The sequence below is a fragment of the Lynx rufus genome, unplaced genomic scaffold, assembly GCF_022079265.1.
Source record: "Lynx rufus isolate CCGP_SWC_20201006 ecotype Redwood Valley unplaced genomic scaffold, mLynRuf1.p SCAF_10, whole genome shotgun sequence".
Taxonomy (NCBI): Eukaryota; Metazoa; Chordata; class Mammalia; order Carnivora; family Felidae; genus Lynx; species Lynx rufus.
Window position 1 is genome coordinate 4,960,818 of NW_025814824.1, and position 24,586 is coordinate 4,985,403.

At 51.3% G+C, this 24,586-nt stretch overlaps 1 protein-coding gene across 1 annotated transcript; it reads right to left on the bottom strand.

Annotated features, from left to right (window-relative positions):
- Positions 1 to 519: 519 nt before the first annotated feature.
- Positions 520 to 6,324, bottom strand: LOC124527123 (spermatogenesis-associated protein 31E1-like). The gene is made up of 4 exons (XM_047100391.1): positions 6,136 to 6,324; positions 5,308 to 5,362; positions 4,746 to 4,806; positions 520 to 4,516 (listed from the first exon to the last, which is right to left on the bottom strand). The coding sequence occupies exons 1-4, from the start codon at positions 6,322 to 6,324 to the stop codon at positions 520 to 522; spliced, it is 4,302 nt and encodes a 1,433-aa protein (XP_046956347.1).
- Positions 6,325 to 24,586: the final 18,262 nt, after the last annotated feature.

Consider the following 24,586-nt stretch of genomic DNA (forward strand, 5'->3'; position numbering starts at 1 on the left):
GGCTCCCGGCCGATCTGCACCCCAGCCCCGTCAGGGGTCCCGGGGCAGGCGACGGGTCGGTGGGGGGGGGGGCAGGATTCCTCCCACCGCTGCCGTCAGGGCCAACCTGGCCTCCAAACTCGGCTCCCGGCTCTGACGCCTGACGCTGTCTTCCAGGCGCCCCGGAGCCCAGGGGTTTCTGCCCCTGCAGACCCCCCCTACAGCCGCCCAAGGTCAAGGTAGAGAGACAGCAGGACGGGATGGGCGGAGCCAGATCCCGGGGTGGGGTCTTCTGGGTTGTGTTCCTCTTTCGTTCGTTATGGAAACCGAAGGTGTGTGAGGGAGGGGGTCTGGAGTATACCACGTGGCCACCCTCCTCCCAGGGCTCCATTCCTTCTGGGAGCCAAAGCAGGCACTGGGGGAGAGCATGCCCGGATCCTCCCCCCCGCCCCGCGGGGCACAGACAGAGGCCAGCTCCTCTCCTGAGATAAACAAACATTTATTTTGGAAAACAATAAAAACTGTGGCGGGAAGAAGCCATTAGCCCACAGAGGATGTGCTAACCTGAGAAAAATACATTTTTCTCTGTACTGTATGCATCCTTTCTTGGAGAAAAGGTGTCCTCCCAAGAAAGGCATGAGAAGCACACACGGAATGACCGGATGAGACATAGTTTTGAAGGAGGCAGTGCCTGGGGCAGTGGGGGCGGTGAGGGCGGCCCGAGGCTCTGGCCGGCATCCGCCCGTGGTGGCAGGGTCCGTCTGGGGACCCCGGCGTCCTGGGTACGAAGGCCCACCTGCCGTCTCTGCCTCTACACCACCGGTTCTCGTTAGGACAGCCGTGGCCGTCGGGGGTGGCCTGCAGGTTGCCGGCGGTCTCTCTCATCACTCTCCTCTGCTCTTGGTAGGAGAGGACCCTGTGGTAGCAGACACGGGTACCTGCCAGCGCCTGGGGTTCCCTTTGGCGCCAGTTGACCTCCGAGGCTCTAAGTCGTTGGCGAGGCACCAGGTTCTCCTCTAGGATGCGACCCACGGCCGTCATGAGCATCTGAGCCCCGGCAGACTTGCCGTCCTCAACCGACGTGCCTGAGACGGGCCCCTGCGTCTGGGCGGTGGCTGCTGCAGGCTGGTCCCTGTGCCCGGGATCTTCCGGGCCTTTGCCTTTACTGGGAAAGATCCACTGCAGGAGGTGCCTCACGCTTTTCCTCAAGTGGCCTTCTGGAGCAGCGTCCTCCTTCTTGGGCAGGAGCTGAGCGAACCTGCTCCTTGAGGACTCTGCCGAGTCCTCCTCCTGGGCTCGGTGGCTCGTCACACTGGCCTGGAAGGACTTCAGCTCTGCCAGCCATTTCTCACGCCCTCCCGGGCTGAGCCTCCTGTAGGCCTCTCTCCCGTCGTCGGCGTGGACGGACGCCTTGCTCCGGGGGCTCCGGAGGCCCCACCGTCCCAGTGGGTCTGGCTGCCCCCGGCTGTTCTGTGCATGCGAGACGAAGGGAGAGGACGCCCAGGAAGTTGACGTGTCTGTACTGGACTCACTCTGGCAGCCGGACGGAGATCTGTGAGAGGCCAAGACGTCCGCCACAAGCAACACATCGGAGTGACAGTCTTGAAGAAGGTCATCGGTGGCACAGTCTTGCAGGAGCACGCCAGTTTCACAGTCTTGCAGGAGCACACCGCGGCCAGGGCCCTGAGGCTCCTCCGACTCGACCGACCCCTGGGGCTCGAACCCTTCAAGCTGCGCCTCAACCCCTTCCTGGGCTCGAGCCACCAACGCTGGAGGTGTGGAGGGGCCTTGACTGCTCCCGGATGACCCTGATCTTCTCACGTCTGGTTTGACGCTTTGATTGCTGGCCAGCACACCGGGTTCCAAGGTGTCTCCCCAGGCAGGGGCCTCCCCGCCCTCCCCCACCTCCTTGGCCCGTCGGGCGCTCGAGGACCGGGATTCGAAGCTGAGCTCAAGTACCGACACGCGGCCGCAGGGGTCCCGCGAGGTCCGACCCCCGCTCCCTCTCCTTGGCTCATCTGTGGCCCTTGCTGGACTTGCCTCCAGGCGGCTGTTCTGAGGAGCCCCCGCGCCGGTCATGCTGTGCCAGATTCTGCCCACGAAGCTGTATGCGGGCGTCTGAGGACGTAGCCCGGCCTCCCGTCCAGCCACAGGGGCCCCCGAGGGCCGAGGGCCGTCACCGGGTGGAGACTCACCCAGGGCCCGCTGGATTTCCTCACGTGCAGGGTGGGGGTCAAGGAGGGGACTCCGCAGGGTGAGAACGGACTCTTCTGTTATGACCTTCTCTCCTGGATGGGGCTCAGGAGGTTTTTCCAAGAACTTGGCTTCCGCCCCGGCCTTAGGTGGACGGGTGGCCGAGCAGGGAGTGGAGGGTGGTGGAAAGATTGAGCTCTTTTGCAGCTTAAAGAGATTTAGAGGCTTGAGGACCTTGAGGGGCAGGCCCCATCTGTGCCTCACCCGAAACCTTATGATATGTGCTTCCAGCATCTGCTGAGCGTATGGACTGAGGATGGAGAAATCGCGGGGGATGTTCACGCGGGGCTCCGGGTGCTTGGAAAATGCGGGATCTCCCGTTTCCCTGTGAGCGCTTGGCTTTCCGGGAGGGTCCGGGCCGTGGCTGGCGGCAAGCCTGGGATCATGAACCCTCCCAGGGATCTGGCCCTCTGTGATCTGCCCCAGTTTCCTGCCCAAATGGGCTCTCAGGAGCTGTTCCGGATGATTCTGGCCTGGGCCGCTCGTCTTCATCAAGCCTGTGTGTGATCCCTCAGGGTTTACTCCTGAAACCTTCGATGAAGAGCTGATCAAGCTCCCGTGTAGATCTCTCCGGCCCCTCCCCACACCAGGCCCTGCATCCTTGCCCAGGTTTTCTCCTGGCGTGGTCCGCGCTGGGCCCCTCGACCTGGTCCCCTGGGCAGCCTGGAGGCTTCCGCTCTGTGCCTGTGGCACCTTCGGGGGCTCGCCCTGAGGCTGGGCCAGCTCCACGGATGGTTGGATCCTCTGGGGCCCGCCACCTTGCTGCTTCGTGGACCTCTTTCCGAGATGTGGTTCCAGATGGTTCTGGAGCTCGGGGCTGGTCAAGTCCCCGGAGGGGAAGGGGAGGACGGAGACTGGCCCGCGGGCCTGGGAGGCCGGGCTGTCCTGGGGGAAGTCGGGAAGGACCTGGCTGAAGACTTCCTGAGATCGTTTCACCACAGAGGGTAGAGTCCTGTTCCTTTCTAGTTGCTTCTTCAAAAAGTGACACTCCAGGTTTTGAATTGCATTTGGGATGAACGATGGCATGTTATTCTGGATGGGAGGGTCCGATGCCTCACCGGCCATCTGAGGTGGGAGAGAAGGTGGCCCCACTGGGACAGAGGGTGCAAGGTGGGCCCGGGCCTCGACCTGAGCCGGAGGCGGGGGCTGGGACTGGGACAAACTTGGGGTCAAGGCTTGGGGCTCAGCCACAGGGTGAGAGAAGGGCTGCTCCAGTGACAGACGAGAAGCTACGCCAGCCTGAATCTGGGATGGTAAGGCATGAGAGAGATCATTGAAAACGACAGAGGGGGACTCCAGTGGGGGACCAGTCACGCTGACAGTGGCCACCAGGGACTCACTGTGCAGAATGGGGAGACCCCAGAAGAGCTGGCTGCATTTCAGCCGTAAATTGTCCCCCGAAATCTTGGGATACGGAGGCTGCTCAGGGCCGAGCAGCTGTCGTGGCTCGCCTTTCATGCTCTGGAAGGATCGGTAACCCACGGCGTCCCGCCCGCCCCGCGGTGATGTGAACGTACTCCCCAGAGAGTTCACGTGGTAGCCTGACTCTTCCTTCTTTTCCTTCTCCTTCCAAAACCTCAGCTCTGTTTTCTTGGTGATGAGAATCTCCAGCAGCTTCTGGACATCAGGACCGATGAAAGAGAGGACGCCGGCCTCCGCCTGTCTGTTCGCGGGGCCTCCCCAGAACGAGGCCTCCGGGTGCTGGTGGGAATGAGGCTCTTGCCAGGATTCCAAGCGTGTTGAGGTGGAGGGGCGCCAGGCTTTGGCGGCTGCCTGCCACCAGGACAGGGCCGAAATGGGACAGCTTGAGAGGCCCAGGCCCGAGATGGCTGGGATGGCGGAGGCGACCCAGGGGGTGTGTGGAGACGGGCTCCGCGGGACGGCGTCCAGCGGGCGTGCCATGGAATTGCGCTGAGGGAGAGCTAAAGTGGAGTCTGGCCGAGGTGGAGGGCTGGCCTCCGGAGAAGGGAGACGGGGCGGGGAAGGGGAAAGAGCAAGGGGCTGGGGTGAAAAGCCACCCAGGGGAAGGCAAGACTCTGGTGGCCAAGGAGCACTCAGGGAGGAGTTCGAACGAACAGACACCGAGGAGGTCGTTGGGGTTGGTGACAGCGTGGAGGCCAGAGGAGCGGGGGACACTGGCGGGGCCCTGGCGGGCGCGGCATCTCTCACGGGCGCCCCGCGGGGCTGATGGGCTCCGGCAGGTGCTGCTTTGCCCTTGGCCCCAGGGGCTTCTTGCCCCAAGAGCTGCTGAAGGCCTCCCTGGTCAGAGAGCCGCCCCAAGTGGCTGCGGGAGACACGAGGAGGCACGCGCTGCAGCCGGGAGCAGACAAGGCCAGGGGTGGCCATCACTGCCCTCCGGGCCCCCGCACCCGCTTCACAGCGCTCCCGCCATCCCTCCCCCCGGGGCCGTATCCGATCTCCGTCCCCAGGGCTCCCCCCGCCCCCTGCAGCCCTGGGGTCCCACCGGAGGCTCTGAGAGGCCCACCCGGGAGAGAAGGGGCAAGATTCTTTACCTTCGCAGAAGGGAAACCAGGTCCCAAACCTCTTCCAGCTCCTGCAGGCAGTTTCTGTAAGCTGGAGGCGAGAGACCCGGTCACAGAGCCGAAGGCGGGGGCCCGGGGGTCTTACGGGAGGCGGGTGCAGTGTCCCTTCAGGGGACACCTTTGGGGGAGTAGACTCGGGAGCCCCGAACATCGGTGTCCGAGGCCACGTGGTCTCACGGTGGCAACAAGACCCACGGTGGTGGTCCTTTATGGAGAGCTTCCCCACTCGTGACCTTGTGGGGGGAGAAAGGGCCGGGTCGCCTCCCCGAGGAACCGGAGCAAAGTTCCGCAACTTGGCCACAGCTGGAGCTGGAGGTCCCAGGCCCCTGCCGGGCGACACCCGTGTCCGGCCCCTCGGGCTGGTTCCGGCCCAGAATCTGGGAGGCCTCGGGGTTCCGCCCTCCGTCCCGGGAGCCTCCCGGGGCTCTGTTTCCTGAGGGACGGACGCGGGTGTCCCGGAGACGGCGGGGCTGGGCGCTCGGAGCAGGAGGGACACTCGCCAGGGGCGCAGGGCTCCGCGGCGGCCCCTTACCTTTCAGGATCTCGCTGTTCTTGCCTCTGGTGCTCCTTCGCCGTGGCGCCACCTGCTGCAGAGACGAGAGAACAAGGGGTTGGGGGGACGGGACCCCCAGTCTCTCTCGCCTCTCTGGCTGCAGGTGCTCTGTGTTCAAGAACAGCGCGACTTCCTACATTCAACTCATGGGGCGGCGGGGGGGGGGGGGTGGCTTTCTTTCCTGTTCCTCATTTGCAAAGTGGACAAAACTGTTCTCCGTTTTTCTACTTTGAAGAATGGACTCGCGGATTTTCGATGCGAGAAATCTCTCCGTCCCTGTTCGTCTGCTCCAGAAACGTTCCCAGACCTGCGGGTGCATCTCAGCGCCTTGAGGAAGCACCTCGCTTCCCGAGACCCCGAGCCCGGCTGCCGCCCCTGCTCGGGGCCTCCCAGGCTCGGTGCCGCCCTCGATCGGCCCCAACCACGGCAGCTCTCCTGAGACACCTGCCCCGGGAAGGTGGCTGCCGGCCCGGTGCCCAGCAGCCTGTCCTCCCCCGGAGATGGAGCTCTGGGCCTCCAGTCCTCCGGTCACTGTGTTGGGGCCGCGGCCCTGGAGCCCTGTGCCACACCCGGCCTCCTGGCCCGAGACCTCCCGGGAGAAGCCCTCCTGCCCTTCTAACCCCTGCCTGGTCTGGCCTGGCCTGGCCTGGCCTGGCCTGGGAGGATGGTGCTCTCTTCTTCCCCGAGAACACCCGTTCTGCTCTTTCCCAGCTCGGGAGTCTCCCCAGTGACTCAGAAAAGTGGAAACGTTAATAGAAAAGAAGACGGAATCCTCCTCTCTGCTGGGTCCGGGCCAAGGTTCCTTACCTTTCCGCTGCTTCTGCGTTTCCTTTGTGGTGCTGAGGATGTTGGATCCGTCTGGAAGCAGGAGATCAACAGGAGGAAGAACGACAGTCCACACAGGAAGCAGAAGATGGTCTCGGTTGTCCAGGAGGGGAGGCTGGAGCTCAGCCAACCAGCGCTAATGCTTCTCAGAGCGAAGAGAATATTCTCCATCTCCTTACTCGAAGCGTTAGTTCCTGATCCCACTACTGTCCTCGCGCAACTGAGCGCTGAGCTTGTACTTGGGGACAAAAGCCTCAGGCTCACATCACATCACACCACATCACAGAGCCGTGGCCTGGTCACAAAGGGCCCCTGAGGGCAGGGAGGGGACAGAAGTAGCTGGACCACGGCCCCTCCCCATCATCCAGCCTGCAGCTCCCTCCCCCAACCCTCCGGCACCTCCAGGACCACCCTCCTCTCCGGCTGGAGATCTTTGTTCCCCAGGAACTCTGATAATACCTGCTTCCTTTGAGATCTCTACTTGCGCTCCCTCAGTTTCATAGCTTTTAAAAATCTGGCGTTGTCCCTGGAATTTTTGGTTAATTCCCAGGGAGTTTTATTCTTGGGCTGCCCTCTGTCTGCAACTCCCAGTTTCCCCACATAGTGTGGTTTTGTCTTGCATCACCCCAGACATGGAACTCAAATTTCTGTTGTACTTCCTCAGCCGTGTGCATTTTGAAAACATTTTAAAATGCTTTATGTCAATGAATAAATAATCTTCAGCTAGAGGGACTCAGAAAATTAAATTAATAATTATTCAAAACCAGGGTGCTTGGGCGGCTCCCTGTGCTGAGGATCTAACTCTTGATTTCTGCCCAGGTCACCGTCTCCCCGTCGGTGGGTTCGAGTCCTGCATGGGACTCTGTGCTGACGGTGTGGAACCTGCTTGGGCTTCTCCCTCTCCCTCTCTCTCTGCCCCTCCCCCACTCATGTGCTCACACATGGTCTCTCTCAAAATAAATAAACTTAAAAAATAATTATTCAAAATTTATAAAGCTAAATAGAAAACAAATTAAAACAGCGATATCTTCAAAGTTTGTTTTTCATACATTTCTAGCATTTTTAATGCTTCTGAAACCAGTAGAGGTTAAAGTGCAGAAACACTTTTAGAACATTCTGTATGGATGCACACATAGGCACACTCACGTACATTCTTTAAGAAATCTATCATTTTCAAATCTAAGAAGCTGGGGTTTTTTTTTTTTTCTAGTTTAAAAGGTTTCCTTCAATAATTCTTGTAAGTTTGTATATCTGGAAAAATCTTTTGGTCTACATTTTGAAAGGACAGATTTGCTAGATATAGAATTCTGGGTTGACAGATTTTTTTTTCCTTTCAGCTTTTTGACTGTTGTCATCTCAAAACCTTCCCTCCACTGGTTCTTAGTAAAAGTCAGTGGCTAATCTAAGTGTGGTCCTCTGGTGTACAAAGAGAAGTTTTTGTCTCGCAATTTCAAAATTTTCTCTTTGTTTTCCCCTGACTTGACCGTGACGTATCTAAGAGCAGATCTGCTTTTATTTTACTACAGGTAAACGTCAAATCTATAGATTCAGATTTTCCATCAGACTTGGTAAGGTTTCAGCCATTATTTTTTTTCACATTGTATTTCTACAAGTATTTTCTCTTCTTCCCCTTTTCTCCTTTATTTCTGAAAACACTCCCTGAAGCAGATTAGATAAGGACTTCAGATGATTCCACATTTCTCCAAGGCCTGCAGCAAAATGCTACCCGTGAACCTGAATTTCTTAATATTCAGGTTAGTATCTAGAAAGTGGTTTAGGTTCTGAGAATTCCTTTGATCTGGAGTGTTTCTTTGGCATCGCTGAAAGCTTCCTGTGTGTGATGTGGCCGTGCACATGTGTTGACTGAGGTGGGGTGTGAATTAGGGCCATTCCGAACAGGAAGTTCAGAAAACGCTTTATTATGACCTGGCACGGGCTGAAGACAGCGGGCCCTTTGACAGAGCGATTTCACTGCCGGGACTAGAGAAACTCCCCCATTTTGTAATAGCAAAAAATGGGGAACACCCCGGTCCAACAATGTGGAAAATAAGTACTCTTGGTATGCCGAGTATCATGCTAAAGTGAACTTAAACAAAATACAGCTTAACATCAGAAGACTAAATTATGTAGGAAGAGAAAATGTTGAAATTGCAAGAAAAAACCTTCTCTTTCTAATGAGTAAGAAGTAAAAGAAAATAGGGGTGCCTGGGTGGCTCAGTCTGCTGAGCATTTGACTCTCGGTTTCGGCTCAGGTCATGATCTCACGGTTCATGAGTTCGAGCCCCAAGTCGGGCTCTGCACTGACAGCTCAGAGCCTGCTTGGGATTCTCTCTCCCCCCCTCTCTCTGCCCCTCCCCAGCTCATGCTCTCTCTTTCTCTCTGTCTCTCAAAATAAATAAATAAACATTAGAAAATAAAATAAAATAAAATAGGCTATTTGCAGAAAAATTGTACAGGATGATTCCATTTGTCCCAATTTCAAAGCTATACAAAATAAAACAATATGTTATTTAGCAACACATTTATTTTGGTAAAAATATAAAGAACACACTGAAAGTAATGAATGGGGTTGATGACTGGGGGGAGGGATGTACAGATGTCCCTGGAGATGTGGATGCTCCTGCATTTTTTAGGCAGGTTGGGATGTTTATGGGTTCCTTTTTATTACTCCTTACATCTTCTATATAATTTATACAAGGTAACTTGTAACTTTTAAAAGCTAAGACACAACAGTAATGTAAACAACCCTACTGGAAATAAAATTGAACATAGCAAAAAAAAAAAAAAAAAAAAAAAAAGGCCAACAGCCTCCTAATGAGAGGAGGAGGAAAACAAATTATGAGGACGCTTTGTGCTCTAGAACAGTCTTCGTTCTCAACACCTTAAAGATCCCAACGTGACTCTCAGCTTTCAACGGGCATTTCCTGCTGACTTCCCACTGCCCCGTGTACAGCACGCTGTATTCAAGTAAGCTTGCTTCTGACAGTTTCCAAACCAGACCTCACACTTGTGGGCGAGCCTTTATTAAAGCCCGGAAGAGGAAGTGCAAACGTATTTGAATTCAGGCCAGCGACTTTTAGGCTAACCAGCCCTGAGCTGGCCATGTGACAGATAGAGAGGTGATTTTCCAAATAAACTACGGGAAAATGTAAAAATTTGAAATAGCTGCCTTTGGAGAAATTTAGATGGGACTTGCATTTTGCTTGTTTAGTTATTAACAAGGACCCAAATGTTTATGTGTAACGGGTATCTTTTTGTAAGAAAAGCACAACGCTTCTGTGTATTTACACGGGACAGACATTCGCACTGCGCTGTTTTGGAGCGGGAGTGACATCCTGATCGTCACATGCTTCCTAACGACACGGATGCTCCTGGAGATGGGTTCCATCCCTGTTTGCCTCCTCCTGGTGCTTCCCCTGATACGTGATAAGATCTGTGCCGACAGGACACAGGCTGGGCCGTCTTACGCCTTCCGCGATGCATGCCAAGCTTTGACAGATGCTTCCCTCGGGAGTGCTCGCTCACCAGCCCAGGCCATAACACGGAGTCTTTTGTGCCATCTATCCAAATTCAGGGAGGTAAATTGAGGACCTGCTCCAAACTCCGGGCCACAGAGACGTACACACCCCTGAAATAGACAAGAACTTCCAAAGGATTCCACGTTTCTCCCAGGCGTGCAGGGAAATGCTGCCCAAGAAACTCAATTTCCTCATATTCGTGTTAGTCCCTGGAAAGTCGCTTAGGTTCCGATATAAATATGTTTGTAAATAAAGCCAGTTTGGTGAGATCTGAAGAGTCACAATTTCGCTGTCCTTCTCGCCACACAGAGGATGCTTTTGCTGCATATAATCTATATCCTTTTAGCTTGCTATGATTAATCAAGTTGCATCCGGTTTGCCCCATTGCCCGGGACTTTGCATTGACAGCACAAGCTGTGCACATTGGATGATGTGGTAATGTGTTTTCAATCATCAGATCGGCTAGACTAAAAAACGAGGCTGGAGGAGGTGAACAGTAACAGATGCTCTAATATACGCTGGTGAGGTGCAAAAGGTCGTCGTCTCCTCCGGAATATTCCAGGAGGAGCTTTTGAATCTTAAAAACAGGCTTGTGTACGTGTTTTCAGAGCAGTGAAAACGTGTGGAGCCCAGCAAAGGAAACCATCAGCGAGATGAAAAGACAACCTACCGCATGGGTCCCCAGAAGGACCATAAAATGACTCTCAGGATCAAAATACGATATGGGACGAAAGGTTCAAAGGTGTGGCTTATTTTGGTCTTTAAGCGACAAGGAAGGGACCGTCCCTCACTACACATGATACTGGGAGACTTTTATGAAAATGGTGCTAATTTGCTTCTTGTACCCGCAGAAGACCTCATGAACCGTGAGATCGTGACCTGGGCTGAAGTCAGATGCTTAACTGACTGAGCCACCCAGGCACCCCTGTTCATCTTCTTTTAAATTACGAATGTTAAGGAGTTTCTGTAGTAGGGTTCTAGGATATGTGTGTGTGTGTGTGTGTGTTTATTGAGAGAGAAAGAGGCAGAGACACAGACACAGAAAGATTTTAAAGAATTAGCTTGTGTAATTGTGAAAGCTGGCAAGTTTGAATGCTACAGGCTGAAAGCAGACAGACAACGCAGGGCAGACCTGATGTGGCAGCCGGAGCCTGAACCCTCTCTGGAGGCAGCATTCCTTCCTACTTGGGGGACCTCAGTCTTTTCTCTTAAGGTCTTCAACTGATTAGATGAGGCCCACTCACATTACAGAGAGTAATCTGCTTTTCTCAAAGTTTACTGATTTAAGTGAAAAGCACATAATAATAAAAAAAAAAAACCTTCCCAGCAACATCCAGACAGGTATTTGATCAGCTATCTGGGCACCCTGGCCTAGGCAAGTTGTCACATATAATTAACCATCACAATTAACCCTCGTCAGTTTAGCACCCAAATGTGTCTCCTCAAGCCATGCTTCATCTCCAAATAAAGAGAATAACAAAGTCGTACTTCTGTCTAACATGATACGATTACCCTCCACGCAACTTCAAATGTACTAGTACCTTCCCTAGGGGATGATACAAAGTCCTTGGAGATGTTCACTCTTCTCCTGGATAACCTGTAACTTAAATACCTATGGTGTAAACTCCATACATCTTATGTTCTGCGATACGGGACGAAGAGAAGGAAGAAAGCGAAGATACACACAGAGACCCACAAAAATATAACGAAATTGGGAAGAAACACTCCTAAGGATTAGAGTCCTTGTTTCTGCAACCGGTCACGCGGTCGCAGCTGGTATTTACGACGACTTCTATTATTCATGTTAGACACTTGCTGTCAGCCAGCCCCTCGGCCAGTCATGGTTCTTTATCTGGTTGGGGTGACCCAAACTTGCATTCCTGAATTGTCCGGACAACCAGTAGTCCTTCCTGGATTGGGTCGTTGTAGGTCCTCAATGATACTAACCACGGGGCACGATGGTACTGAGAGACGTCTACGAGCGTCCTGTATTGCGGACATGGCCGTCCTTTCCTCCACTGTGGAGAAGCAGCCTCCCTTTTCTCTGTGTAGTCAGGATCAGTAAACACGATCTCTCATCTTTCCGCGTGAGGAGCCTAGGGTGGCCCGGTAGCACTCTTAACTTTGAGTTCAAAGGAATCCCTGGCATATGTCTCCTGCTCGCAGGATTCTTCCCTTTGAACTATGACCTCTAGATCTGCAGAGCATGAGGCCATAGGAACAGGGAGCAAAAATTTCCCAGTGAGGTCACTAGGGTGACGCAGGTGCCATTCTCATTTCTACCCCTCGGTTCCTTGACCCGTGAATCCGGGCTGAAGGAGAAACGGCATCATGTATCGATGTATTGAGTCAGAGCCCACACAGCGCCCTGGAGAACCTCGTCCCAGGACAAGCTTTCCCCGTAAGTTATTGCCGTCAGCTCGCGCTGGACTGAGACTTCAAAAGGCCGGCTCACAGTTCTGTCAAGTCGGTTGCTTCAGGATGGTGGGAAGCGTGGTAAGACCACGAATTCCAGCATCACGGGCCCGTTGCGGCACTTTCTCTGCTATGAAATACACTCCCTGATCGGGGGCAGTGCTGTGTGCAATACTGTGCCGGTGGATAAGGCCGAGGACAGTAGGCTTAGTAGAAGCCCTGTTTGCGGGGAAGGCAAACACATATCTAGGGTGAGTGTTTATTACAGTAGCAAGAAACAAACACTTCCTCTTCCAGGAGGAAAGTGGTCCAATGCAATCAGCCTGCCACCAGGTAGCTGGCTGATTGCCCTGGGGAATGGTGCCATATTGGACTCGGCTGCTGGCAGATTGGAGGCTCAGCAGTGGTTCGTAGCCTGGTTGGACTAAGTGGAAGCAAGTGTCGCTAAGCCCAAACATAATCCCCGCCGCTCTGGTCACTTTGTCCACGAGCCCGTTGAGCAATGCCAGGGGTGGCTGGGGAAAGAGGAAATGGTGTCCAGGGAACAAGCCATCCTGCGTACTCGATTATTAAAATGCTCCCGTGCTGCAGTGACCCTTCAGTGAGCATTCCCACGGGATACACATATCTTTACACTTTCCAGCCCTTCAGAGAGGTCCGTCCATAAATCTTCTCCCCAACTTTCCTTGTCACCAGTTTTCCAATCATGCTCAAGTCCTTGACCTTCCAGCCCAATCATTGGCTGCCGCTCCTGAGTTGGTATAAAATTGCATTTCCTGCCACTGCTCTCAAGTAAAACGAATAACTAAGTGCACGGCTCAAAGTTCTGCCCACTGGGGGCATTTCCTTTCCTGGATGTCCCTGGGTGGGGTTGTATTGATGCAGCTGTCCGTGTTCAGGGGGAGTACCTGTATACAGGCCAGGATCATCTATGATCCAGGTATGACTTTTCTCTTCTTCCCTCAACTGATTATACGTAGTCTTCACGAGGAAGCCATGGATGCAGAAGGTGAGAAAAGGCAGCACATCCGGAGTGGGGACTGTGCACATTCGAACCACTTCTTCCTGTAACTTATGTCTGCTATCCAGGACTTCCTGGGCCCAATCAGGTGGCTATCAGTCCCCCTGGATGATGGAATGAACGCTGCTTTAAATGTTCTACTTTGTGGCGAGGTGGGTCAGGTGGTGCCCCGTTCATGATGGGCAGTTCCGGTCACACGGTAAGCTCAGTGGCCCAAGGTGAAGCATCTCTACCAAGGCCCTCTAACAGGTCACGAGCTGTCTCTTTTCAAAAGGAGAGTAATTATCCAAAGAGGATGGCAAGGCTTGGTCCCCAGATCCTAGGGTCCCGCCTCCGTGATTCACATATTAAAAACCTGCCGATGCTCCAAATAGCAACCCTCTCTGCCACTGACGCCTCGGGCACCATCGGAACTACTGGGTCACATGGCCCGAGTGACGGAGCAGCTGGTGCGGCAGCTCGGACCTGTTGCAGAGCCTTCTGTCATCCTGGGCCTTGCTCAAAACGAGCAGCTTTTCGGGTCACTCGGTAAATGGACGGGAGTAACACACGCAAACGGGGACTATTTGTCTCCAAAAGTCAAAGAGGGCCACTAGGGCATCTTTCACGGGCGCAGGAGGGGTCTGGTTGGCAAGTTATCCAAGTTAGGAGGGATCGCCCATCCTGCCTCACACCCCCGGATCCCTAGAAGTTTCCCCTAAGGTAAAAGGCCTCTGAATTTTGCCTGATCTATTTCCCACCCTCTGACACACTGATGTCCTGCCCGTAATTCTAGAGTAATTGCTACTCCTTGCTCACTCTGTCCGACCAGCATAATATCATCAATGTAATGGGCCAGCGTGGTATCTCACGGAAGGGAAAGTCGATCGGGATCCCCGTGAGCTACACCGTAACATAGGGCTGGAGAGCTGATACGCCCCTGGGACAGGACAGGGGAAGGCGTATTGTTGGCCTGGCCGGCAGAAAGGAAACTGCTTCTGGTGGGTTTTACTAACAGGTTGGAGGAGAAAGCGTGTTTCGGGTCAACGGCTGTCTACTAGATAGCAGGGGAGGTATTAATTCGTACAAGCGATGAAACGACATCTGGTACAGGACCATAGAGTCACCATCTGGTTAGACTTATGAGACTCCATAGTCCTTGTTGAGGAGCCATCTGTTTTCTGCAAAGAGTGAATGGGCGAGTCAAAGTGGAGAGGTCCTGGCCACCACCATCCAGGCGCCCTTCGAGTCCTTGATGGCGGTCAGTCAAGACCTTGATTGCTCATCTCTGCAATCCCTCCAGGAGTGTGCCATTCCTTACGGCTTTCTGCTTCCCAGTTCTAGAGGCTTCCACCTGACCCTCTCACCATAATGGAACTCACTCAATAGACCCAGGAATCAACACAGAGGTTCTGCCGGGTGCCGAGGATGTCTTTCCAGTTACGCATGCCAGACCTGGGAAAATAACCACAAGATAAATTCAGGGATCCACTGAACCTACTCTGAGATCAACCTGAGATCAATTCCATTGACCATCTGATTTCCATAAGCCTCAACTCTGACTGGTGGACGACAGTGACATTTTGGCTCTCCTGAAATTAGTGTCATTTCACAGCCAGTGTCCATGGTCTCTGGAAAATCTGATTACTTTCTTTTCTGCGATGCGCAGTCATCTTGTAGAAGGCCCGACGTTCCCGCGGGGAAGTTTGGGTGAAAGATTAGCAGCAAAATTTTGGGCAATGTGCTAGCGTCACTCCTCCTGGCCTTCCATCCCTTCAAGGGTCTAAAAACTGGCTCAGGTCTGGGAACTGACTGAGAAGCCATGACTCTGCTTTTACGACTCAGGTGAAGGTTTATTCGCTTGGCCTTGTATTCTTCTGCTCCAAAAGATCGAGCATTGGGCTTCCCATTTCTTTCATTTCTAGGGACACAGCGACCAAGTGGCCAATGCCATGGGTCTCTGTGAGTCTCTACTCTGATGGCTGCTTTGACTCTGCTCTCCAGTACGGTCTCCACTACGGCCACCACGTCCACGTTGCTTTTGGTGCGGGGTCTTGCCCCTTGGCCCTTGCCACCCCAGATCCAATTAATTCTATCGCGTTTAGCTTTCCCAATTATAACCACATTCCCACTGTAAGATCTGACCTACAGCGAAGAGCCATCACAGGACGCTTCGAGGACTTGGGGCTCCCTTCACTAGTTTATTTCCTCACAGTCCTGGTGAAGAGTGTGTCTTCCGGTCCCTCCCAGAACAGGCTAGAATGCCTCGAATGACAGCTACACTCTGTCTCATCCCTCGGCAACGGACTGAATGTTTATGTCTCCTAAAATCCATATGGTGACATTCTAATCCCGAGTGCGGTTGTCTTGGGAAGAGGTCCCTGGGGAAATGATCCAATCAGGAGGGTGTGCTACTCAGGATTGGTATTAGAGCCCTCGTGAAAGAAACCCCAGAGATGTCCCTTCCTCCTGCTGCCATATGAGGTCGCAGAGAGAAGTTGATAGTTTGCAACCCGGAAGCAGGCCCTCACCAGACTCCAACCACGCCGGCCTCCTGATCTCAGATTTCCAGCCTCCAGGACTATAACAAAGAAGTATCTGCTGTGACTACACCACCCAGTCCATGGTGCTTTGTCCTAGCAGCCCAAACTGGCTGAGAAACTCCCTAAGTTTTGAATATTTGCCTTGGTAGGACACCAAAGCAGGTCTGGTACTTTACCGTTATTTAGCGTAAGCTGCCTTTTGGGTTATGTTTCAGCCAACCGGCCCATCAAACCGTTAGAACCCGTTCCAACCCAAAGCCGCCGTGTTAAGTTCAGCCTCTCTGCTTAGTGGGCCCGCAGCCACAGATCCGTCCGGAACCACGTCCTGTTCCTTCCACCCTCATCCCACACGCTTTACATCCGTTTCCGCACAAATTCCTTTTCTTACACCGGAAAAGTCACACGGTCCTTTCGGAGCTCAGTGCACATCCCCAGAGGTCACACTTTGTACCTTCTGGAGTCTGCCGGGACTTGAGTCTAGTTACGGGTCAGGAAGCAAAGGTCAGGAAGCAAAAGAGGGCTGGTGGGGTTGGGTCCGAGGAGAATCAGCAGCGTCTCTCAAGGCGACTCCCTCAGGGAGGCCATTGTAGCTGTTTTTTAAGCAAAGCAGGATAAATCTCCCCAATGGGTATGTAGCAGCTCTTTTATTTTTAAATTTATTTTTATTTATTTTCAGAGAGAGAGAGAGAGAGAGAGTGAGCAGGGGAGGGGCAGAGAGAGGAGAGAGAGAGAAAAGCCCAAGCAGGCCCTGCTCTGTAAGCACAGAGCCCAACGCGGGGCTCGAACTCACGAACTGTGAGATCATGACCCGAGCGGAAATCAGGAGTCGGACGCTTAACCGACGGAGCCCCCCAGGCGCCCCGTGGAGCCCCTCTTTCTACTGGCAAAGCAGACTCATCAGAATTTAGGCTTTCCGTTCCCAGTTTCACGAACACCTTTCCAACCGTCCCCACGGCAAATTTCAGGATTCCTTTCCTTCCACAGCAGATACCGTGCGAGGCTTCCAATTCAGTTTACATCGTGATTCGGCCCCTCTCAGGACAAGATTCTGGGTTTTGATAAGTAAGGTAATACTGTGCAGTAGAGGTCGTAAGGCCCACACAACACAGGAAAATATGGCCTTTGTCTTCTGAGCTGTCGGGATGAAATCCTGAGCACAGGGATCAAGCGTTTTGAGGAACGAATGCGTGTCAAGGCTGCGCTGTTGGTGACTGTGACAAGCTGTCCCTTAAACATCTCCCCAGAATGGCTGCCGGTCTCCTCCTGGGCCCTGTCTCGCAGACAGCCTTTCTTCTGAACCGTGCCTGGAGACGTTAGCCTCGGTTTTTTCCTGGTGTGACTTTGCTATAGACAGTCTTTAAAACCTTTAGTTTGGGGGCGCCTGGGTGGCTCAGTCGGCTGGGCAACCAACTTCGGCACAGGTCATGATTTCGCTATTTGTGAGTTCGAGCCCCACGTCGGGCTCTGTGCGGACAGCTCGGAACCTGGAACCTGCTTCGGATTCTGTGTCTCCCTCTCTCTCTGCCCCTGCCCCGCTCACACCCTGTCTCTCTCAAGTAAACATTAAAAAATTATAAAAGAATAAAATAAAACCTTTGTACCTGCCCCTCTTTGAGAATGTGGCAACTTTCTGGGGCACCTGGGTGGCTCAGTCAGTTAATCATCGGCTCTTGGTTTCGGCTCAGGTCACGATCTCACGGTTTGTGAGATCAAGCCTCGCATTGGACTCCCTGCTGACAGCGTTCGGAGCCTGCTCGGGATTCTGTCTCTCTCCCTCTCTCTCTGCCCCCTGCCCCCGCGCCCCGGCTCAGGCTCTCTCTCTCTCTCAAAATTAATAAAACTAAAAATATTAAATTAAAAAAAAGAATGTGACAACTTTCATACCAGCTTGGTATACAGTGTCAGTGCCTGTGAAGTTTTAAAACTCCTGATTCCCAGCGAAGAGCCAACCCCATTGGTCTGGGGTGAGCTGGGCATCAGGACTTTTCAAAGCTCCCCTAGTAACTCATCTAGTGATTCACGCTGAAGAACGGAGACGAAGCAAGGCACCGGTCACCCACAGGACAGTAATGACACTATCGTCTGCACTCAGGGCTAATACATCAGTCCGATTTGGGTTCAGCGTATCACACCCTGGCCGTCCTGGCCGGGCTCCAGACGTGACCCCTGGGCCACGTCTGCCGTCCGTGTTCCTGCACCTGTAGCTTCTCAGCTTGAGGTCCTTTACTCTCCACCCGGATGGAGTCCTCAGCCCGGATCACAGGTCCTGACGCAGAGAAGTGAGTTTCAGACTCGGAGAACCAAGCAGAATCATGAAAGGACTGAAAACTTGCAGACACAGCACACCATCTGACACTCCTGTGAGTCCTCAGCCTTCAGACGATCCCCATGGGGTGTCTTCAGTTTGAACGTGCCGAGACTCGGAGACCAGGGTGCCCTCTTGCCCACAGATTCAGTCTCCGGTGCCTCATGCTCACGCCGTGAAAATCTGCTCCCTCTTCGCCTGAAAACTTGTAAAGGAAAGGAACGCCTCGCCACGTAGCCAGATGATAGACTATCCCAAACTAATCTCAGATGGGACTACATCTCATCTGGGCTGCACCTGCTTCTCAAGCCTGTTGTCATTATAAAGTTGGAACACCACTCTCTTCTTCGTCCCCAGGACCTTTTGCCTTCCCTCTGCCCTAGCTTTCCACGGTCTGACTTGTTTTCTGGTTACCGGTCTACCGGAACCAAATCGTGAGTGTTCCGAGAGCCGACATGTTTGTCTGACTCAACCTGGTCCCTCGTCTCCTTTTTTTTCCTTTTATCTTCCCTCTGTGGGTCCGGTTCTCGCGGCTGGTCGACAGATGATTGCTGAGCCGAGCTGCAGTGACTTGAAGTAGCGACAGAGCGAGGCCGATGGAAGAGAGGGACCGTGCCACGGCTCGTGCCCGCGGACACTTACATGCTGGAGCCAGGTTTGGGGGTTCCCAGAACCACCCACATCTGATGATTTACGAAGAGGGCTCGCAGGACTCACAGCCTGCAGAGGACACAAGGCTAAACCAGCAAAGGGAACAGGCACGTGGGACAAAGTCTGGGGGAAACCAGGCACAGGCTTCCAAGAGTCCTCTCCTGCCGGAGCCACACTGCACGTGCTCGATTCTGCCAGCCAAGAGTGTCGTCACGTGGGCACCTTCTAGCGGGCCCGTGCAGAAATCCCAGACTCCCGGAAGGAAACAGATGTTCGGCAGACACCCACCATCGCACCGCGGTGGCAGGTGTGAGCCACTGTCCTCGGCGTCACAGGGGGAGCGCCCCCTGCCCCAATGCGAGACCCGGACTGCGGACGAGGAGCAACCTTGTGAGCGGGCGCTTCTAAGGGTAGCAGAGAGGCCTGCTGTGTCTGCTCTCCTCCGCTCGTTTGCAAGCACTTTTGCGCTTACAGATCTAGCACATGCGTTCGTGGTTCAGCCTGTTTTCAAGCCATCTCCTCCACCGCGTTGTGTGCGGGGGGACAGAAATGTGATCAGATGAGCAAGGTCTTTCTTCTCAAGGAGTCCGCCGTCCAGTGGTGGGGGGGGGAGGCCGACAAAGAAAGGAATAAACATAATACCGTGTGGCCAGGGTCAACATTATCGATACATCCGACGATGCCTCACTGGGTGTAGGTTTGGAGTAGGAACTTCATTACTCATGTTCATCAGATGTACAAGGATGAAGTATACACATGACATCTGAAAGTTTGGAAAATTTCCATGCAAGTAGGTTACACCTTTATATATTTTTTTTTTATTTTTATTTTTTATTTTTTTGATACGTGTAGAGCACGTGTAGATACGTGTAGAAGCAGCACGTTGTCTGAAAACTCACAAGTCCTAAGGAGATAGAAAGCAAAGGACTGTGGGATTTCCTCCGACGCGGCATAACTTTTGGAATCAAAGTTGGCCTCTTGCAATGTTGCTTTTTTTTTTTTTAATTTTTTTTTCCAACGTTTATTTATTTTTGGGACAGAGAGAGACAGAGCATGAACGGGGGAGGGGCAGAGAGAGAGGGAGACACAGAATCGGAAACAGGCTCCAGGCTCTGAGCCATCAGCCCAGAGCCCGACGCGGGGCTCGAACTCCCGGACCGCGAGATCGTGACCTGGCTGAAGTCGGACGCTTAACCGACTGAGCCACCCAGGCGCCCCGCAATGTTGCTTTTTAATGGCGCTTAAAACAGGAAGTTACGTCCAGATCCAGCCTGGTTCAGAGAAGCCTAGGCTGTCTTCTAGGGAGATCGGTGCCTGTTTTGCCTCACCAGTTAGAACACGCCAAAAGGCTGGAATAGGTTCGGTGATGTTCACATACGACTTTGAGTCCAGGCTAAATGTCAGCATTTAGCCCCCTTTAATTCAAATGTTGGCGTAAAACTTTAAGTTCACCTAAATCTTTCCTCCCCGAAATCGTTCGCCAGAAACGGACGCTGGTTCCACCTTCAAATCCAAGAAACAGTCTCCTCCGTGGCTCTGGCTTCAGTTGACACGCGTGAGCAGAGCGGGGGTTATAGACGCAGCCTCCTCTTGGATGTACTGACTCCTTTTCAGCCATGTTAGGAATCATCGAACACGCCTCAAACCCGCCAGGTATTCAACGGGACCAGGATCTCACCCCTCGCAGCATTGCCTGATCCGTTAGCCCGGGCAGAATCTCCACGGTCACCTCTGCTGTCTTTGTCTCTCAAGTCCCAGTCATGGTGGCCTTCTCCCAAGGGTAACTCCAATTCAGCCACGTACGTCTTTCTCCCCTGACCTCAGCCAGATCTAAGTCACCTGTTGTCCTTGAATCCTTCGGGAGCCTCCGCGTGACAGACCTGCACCCACGTTGGACCCCTCCCGTCTGTTTCCTTCCGCCTGCTACCAGAACGGTCTTTTCAGAATGTTTGCCAAATGTCTCAGTCCTCGCCTTATTACGTTTGAGTGGCTATCCAATGTATATCTATGTAATTATATGTTATACTTAATGCATAATGTATATAATTATATACACAATGTAAAATTATACATAATTATATGTGCAATGCATATTATATAAATACACATTACATATAACTATAATTTATGATTATATAATGTAGACATATATTTAATATATTATGCATAGTAACCACCTATATCTATCCCACAAAGAAGTACTAAATGTTATTAATTATTTAAAAAAATTTTTTAATGTTTATTTACTTTTTGAGAGACAGAGCATGAGTGGGGGAGGGGCCAAGAGAGAGGGAGACACAGGATCCGAAGCAGGCTCCAGGCTCTGACCTGTCAGCACAGAGCCTGACACGGGGCTCGAACTCACGAACAATGAGATCGTGAGCTGAGCCAAAGTCGGACGCGTAACTGACCGAGCCACCCAGGTGCCCCTAAATGTTATTAATTATTAACATAACAATGCATAGTCTGAAGCATTATTAAAATCCATTATATGCTTCCTGGTCAAAGTATGGGTTACGAAAACTTGAGATATATTTGGTCCTTCTGCTGTAAATGATCACTCTGAGAGATGTTCTTTCTGTAGTTTGTAGGACCGAGACGAATTGTTTAGTAAATTTGGATGTATGCTAGGGCTGTGTCCCTTCAGAGACGAGTCATCTGCTCTTTTCCCCGATACTGACAATTACATTTTTACTGAAGTAAAGTTCAGATAACATACAATTTACTATCTTGAAGTCTACAACTTACTGGAATTTAGTTCATTCACAATTTTGTGTAACTGTAACGTTTCTCTAGATCCAAACATTTTTATTGCCCCAAAAGGAGGTGCCACATCGTTCCTCTCCCCCAGTCCCCCCCCCCCCCCGGCAACCATGAATCTGTTTTCTGTCTCTATGGTTCACCTATTTTAAATATTTCATATGAATGGAACTGCATCATATGTCTTCTTGTGCTGACTGTGATGTTTGAAGTTCATCCACGTTGTAGCAAACATCGGTACTTTATTACTTTCTTTTTTTAAGTTTATTTACTTATTTTGAGAGAGAGAGCGAGAATAGGGGAGGGGCGGAGAGAGAAGGGAGAGAGAACCCCAAGCAGGATCCGCACTGTCAACGCAGAGCCCAAAGTGGGGCTCGAACTCACAAACTGTGAGATCATGACCTGAGCCGAAATCAAAAGTCACACACTTAACCGACGGAGCCCCCCAGATGCCCCAGTACTTTATTACTTTTTACGGCTGAATAATAGTCCGTGGTGTGAATAGACCACATATTGTTTATCCATATCCTGAATATACTCTCTGTGGGATTCTCCGTTTTCACCTAGTTCCCCTTTGGTAACAGTCTCTTCTGTGCCCCGGGGCATTTGCACATTACTGTTTCCTAATTTAAAGTAAGTTAGTTGCCTTCCTCTGTTCAGAGATTAACATAACCAGTGGTCCCCTAACACCTTTCTCTCCTTACAGTATTTCCCCCTCTCATCCGCCCCCTGTGATATTTTTCTCTGCAAATATGTGGAGACACTTAATATGCTTGGTGTGTCCTTAAAGATGCCTGCAGCCTGGTCAAATACGTGAATGCTTTGAGCACGTGCTTTTACTCTATGTGAAATAGTTGTGTGCTAGAAACCTCGTTCCACACCTTCCCTTTTCCCCTGTGCTCTCTGGATCTGCCCACGTTGCTGCATGTCCCTCCTTCTGTTTCGGGCTTTTCCTTGTTCCAGGGTGTTCCACAGCATGCACCAGCTCTGTCCTTCTCATCTATTCCACTAAGAATATGAAGCAGGTTGTTTCCAATTCCCTGTTGCAACAGACCCAGCCCCTTTCTGTGTCTCCTCACAGACAAATTGAAGAGTATCTCTCAGATATACGCCTGGAAACGAGAGAGCGGGTCACAGGACGCACTCTTACTTTACTTCATTGAACGCCCCTCAGATTCCTTTCCAGAATGCTCTGGGATTCACACTCACACAGAAGGGCTTGAAAGATCGTTTCCTCACATCTTGGCCAACACAGATGATTGTCACCTGCCTTACCAGTCACCTTGATGCATGTGAAGTGTATCTCATTATTTCAACTTGGGTTTCTTGGCTTCCCAGTAAGTGAGCATCTCTTCACCAAACAGACTGTTAGTGTCCTTTTCTGGAAATTGCCCGTCCTTATCTTCTGTTGATTTTTAAAAACGGGAGCCTCTTAGCTCTGTTGCTGTTGTCCTCTTCGCAGTTCATGTGTAAGAACTTTTGTATATGCTAGAGTTTGATCTATTGTCTTTTATTTTTCTTAAGTTTATTTAGCCATTTTGAGAGAGAGTTTTAGTTTTCTTAAGTTTGTTTATCCATTTTGAGAGAGAGAGAGAGAGAGAGAGAGAGCAAGTGGGGAAGGGGCAGAGACAGGGCGAGACAGAATGCCAAGCCCGACCCACAAACCGTGACCTGAGATCACGTGAGATCGTGACCTGAGCTGAGATCAAGAGTCGGATGCTTAACCAACTGAGTCACCCACGTGTCCCTCTCTAGTGTCTTTTAGATCGGCTTAAAAAACATACAGTGTGCTTTATACATGTTGTACCCTGTATGTCAACGTTTCTTCTGACACTCTGTGGGTGTCTAATGTTGATTAGAAATGCTTTATTGCTTTTAATGTTTTTGCTGTGTTTATAATGTTTTCCCCATCCCTAGGTTGGCTTTATATTCTCCTCTTTCTTCCTTTGATCTTTAATCTATTTGGAGTCCGACTCTGGATCCAACAGCCGAATAAATAAATAAACACAGGAAAAGGAGCAAACCATCCTTACGGAAAAATTCCAATTAATGAATGCACACAGAGTGAGGGAAATAGAAAATCACCATTAGAAGATCACGGTGGTATTGCAGCAGGCAATATTCATGGATGAATGCCAAATATTTATTAATTACTATGATGGTTTTAACATATGTCCACAAATTATTTGATATTCCTCTTTCCAGGAAGTGAAGCTTAATTTCCCTTCTGTTGAGTGTGGGCTGGAATTAATGACCCATTTCTGAGAAATAGTGAATAGAAAAGGGAAACTAGTAACTCTACAGTAGAGAAACCGGGCAGGCACCAATGCCATGAAGGTTAATGTCACCAGTAACAAGTCATGTTGACTCATTGTATCATTACATGTGATATAGTGTAGTGAGACAGGCACATCGCCTCTGTGGTTACCCTCCCCCAAATCCATTCCCCCTCAAATCTTCCCAGAAACCCCATCTTATCATGGGAAAACATCAGACGAACCTAAACCAAAGGATATTTTATAAAATACCTGACCAGTGCTGTTCAAAAGCACCGGGACCAACAAAGACAGATGGATAAACTCTCGCATTGGAAAAATTAAACACAAAAAACTTAGGAATCATGATCACTAAATGCAGTGTGGGATCCTGGGACATCAGTGGAAACAATAGTTACATGTCAATCAAGTCTACAGTTTGGTTGATATTAATGTATTGATGTTAATTTCTTTTAAGTTTTTTTAATGTTTTTTTTTTTTTATTTTTGAGAGACAGAGAGAGAGTGTGAGCGGGGGAGGGGCATAGAGAGGGAGACACAGAATCTGAAGAGGCTCCAGGCTCTGAGCTGTCAGCACAGAGCCCGACGCAGGGCTCGAACTCACAAGCCGTGAGATCATGACCTGAGCCGAAGTTGGACGTTTAACCGACTGAGCCACCCAGGCGCCCCTGGTGTTAATTTCTTAGTATTGGTAAATGTGCAGTGATCATGTTAGATAACATTAAGGGAAACTGAGTCAAGCCTATTTGGGAACTCTGTGCCCTTGCAACTTTTCTGTAAAACTAAGTAAAAATTAAAATTCATTTCAAAATAGAAAGTAAAAAAAAAAAACAACAAAAACAAACAAACAAACAAACAAACAAAAAACACCAAAAGCAATTTAACACTTTACAAATAGTATAAAAAAAAAAAACCAGAGAGAATTTTTCCTAGCAATGTGGTACGGGATGTATTTTTATGACTGAC

Excerpts from the sequence above, each read along its gene's own strand:
- LOC124527123 (XM_047100391.1), bottom strand. The coding sequence starts at position 6,324 with ATGGAGAATATTCTCTTCGCTCTGAGAAGCATTAGCGCTGGTTGGCTG. Across the intron at positions 5,363-6,135 it reads AACGCAGAAGCAGCGGAAAG|CAGGTGGCGCCACGGCGAAG; the intron begins GTAAGGAACCTT and ends TCGTCTCTGCAG. Across the intron at positions 4,807-5,307 it reads GAACAGCGAGATCCTGAAAG|CTTACAGAAACTGCCTGCAG; the intron begins GTAAGGGGCCGC and ends TCTCGCCTCCAG.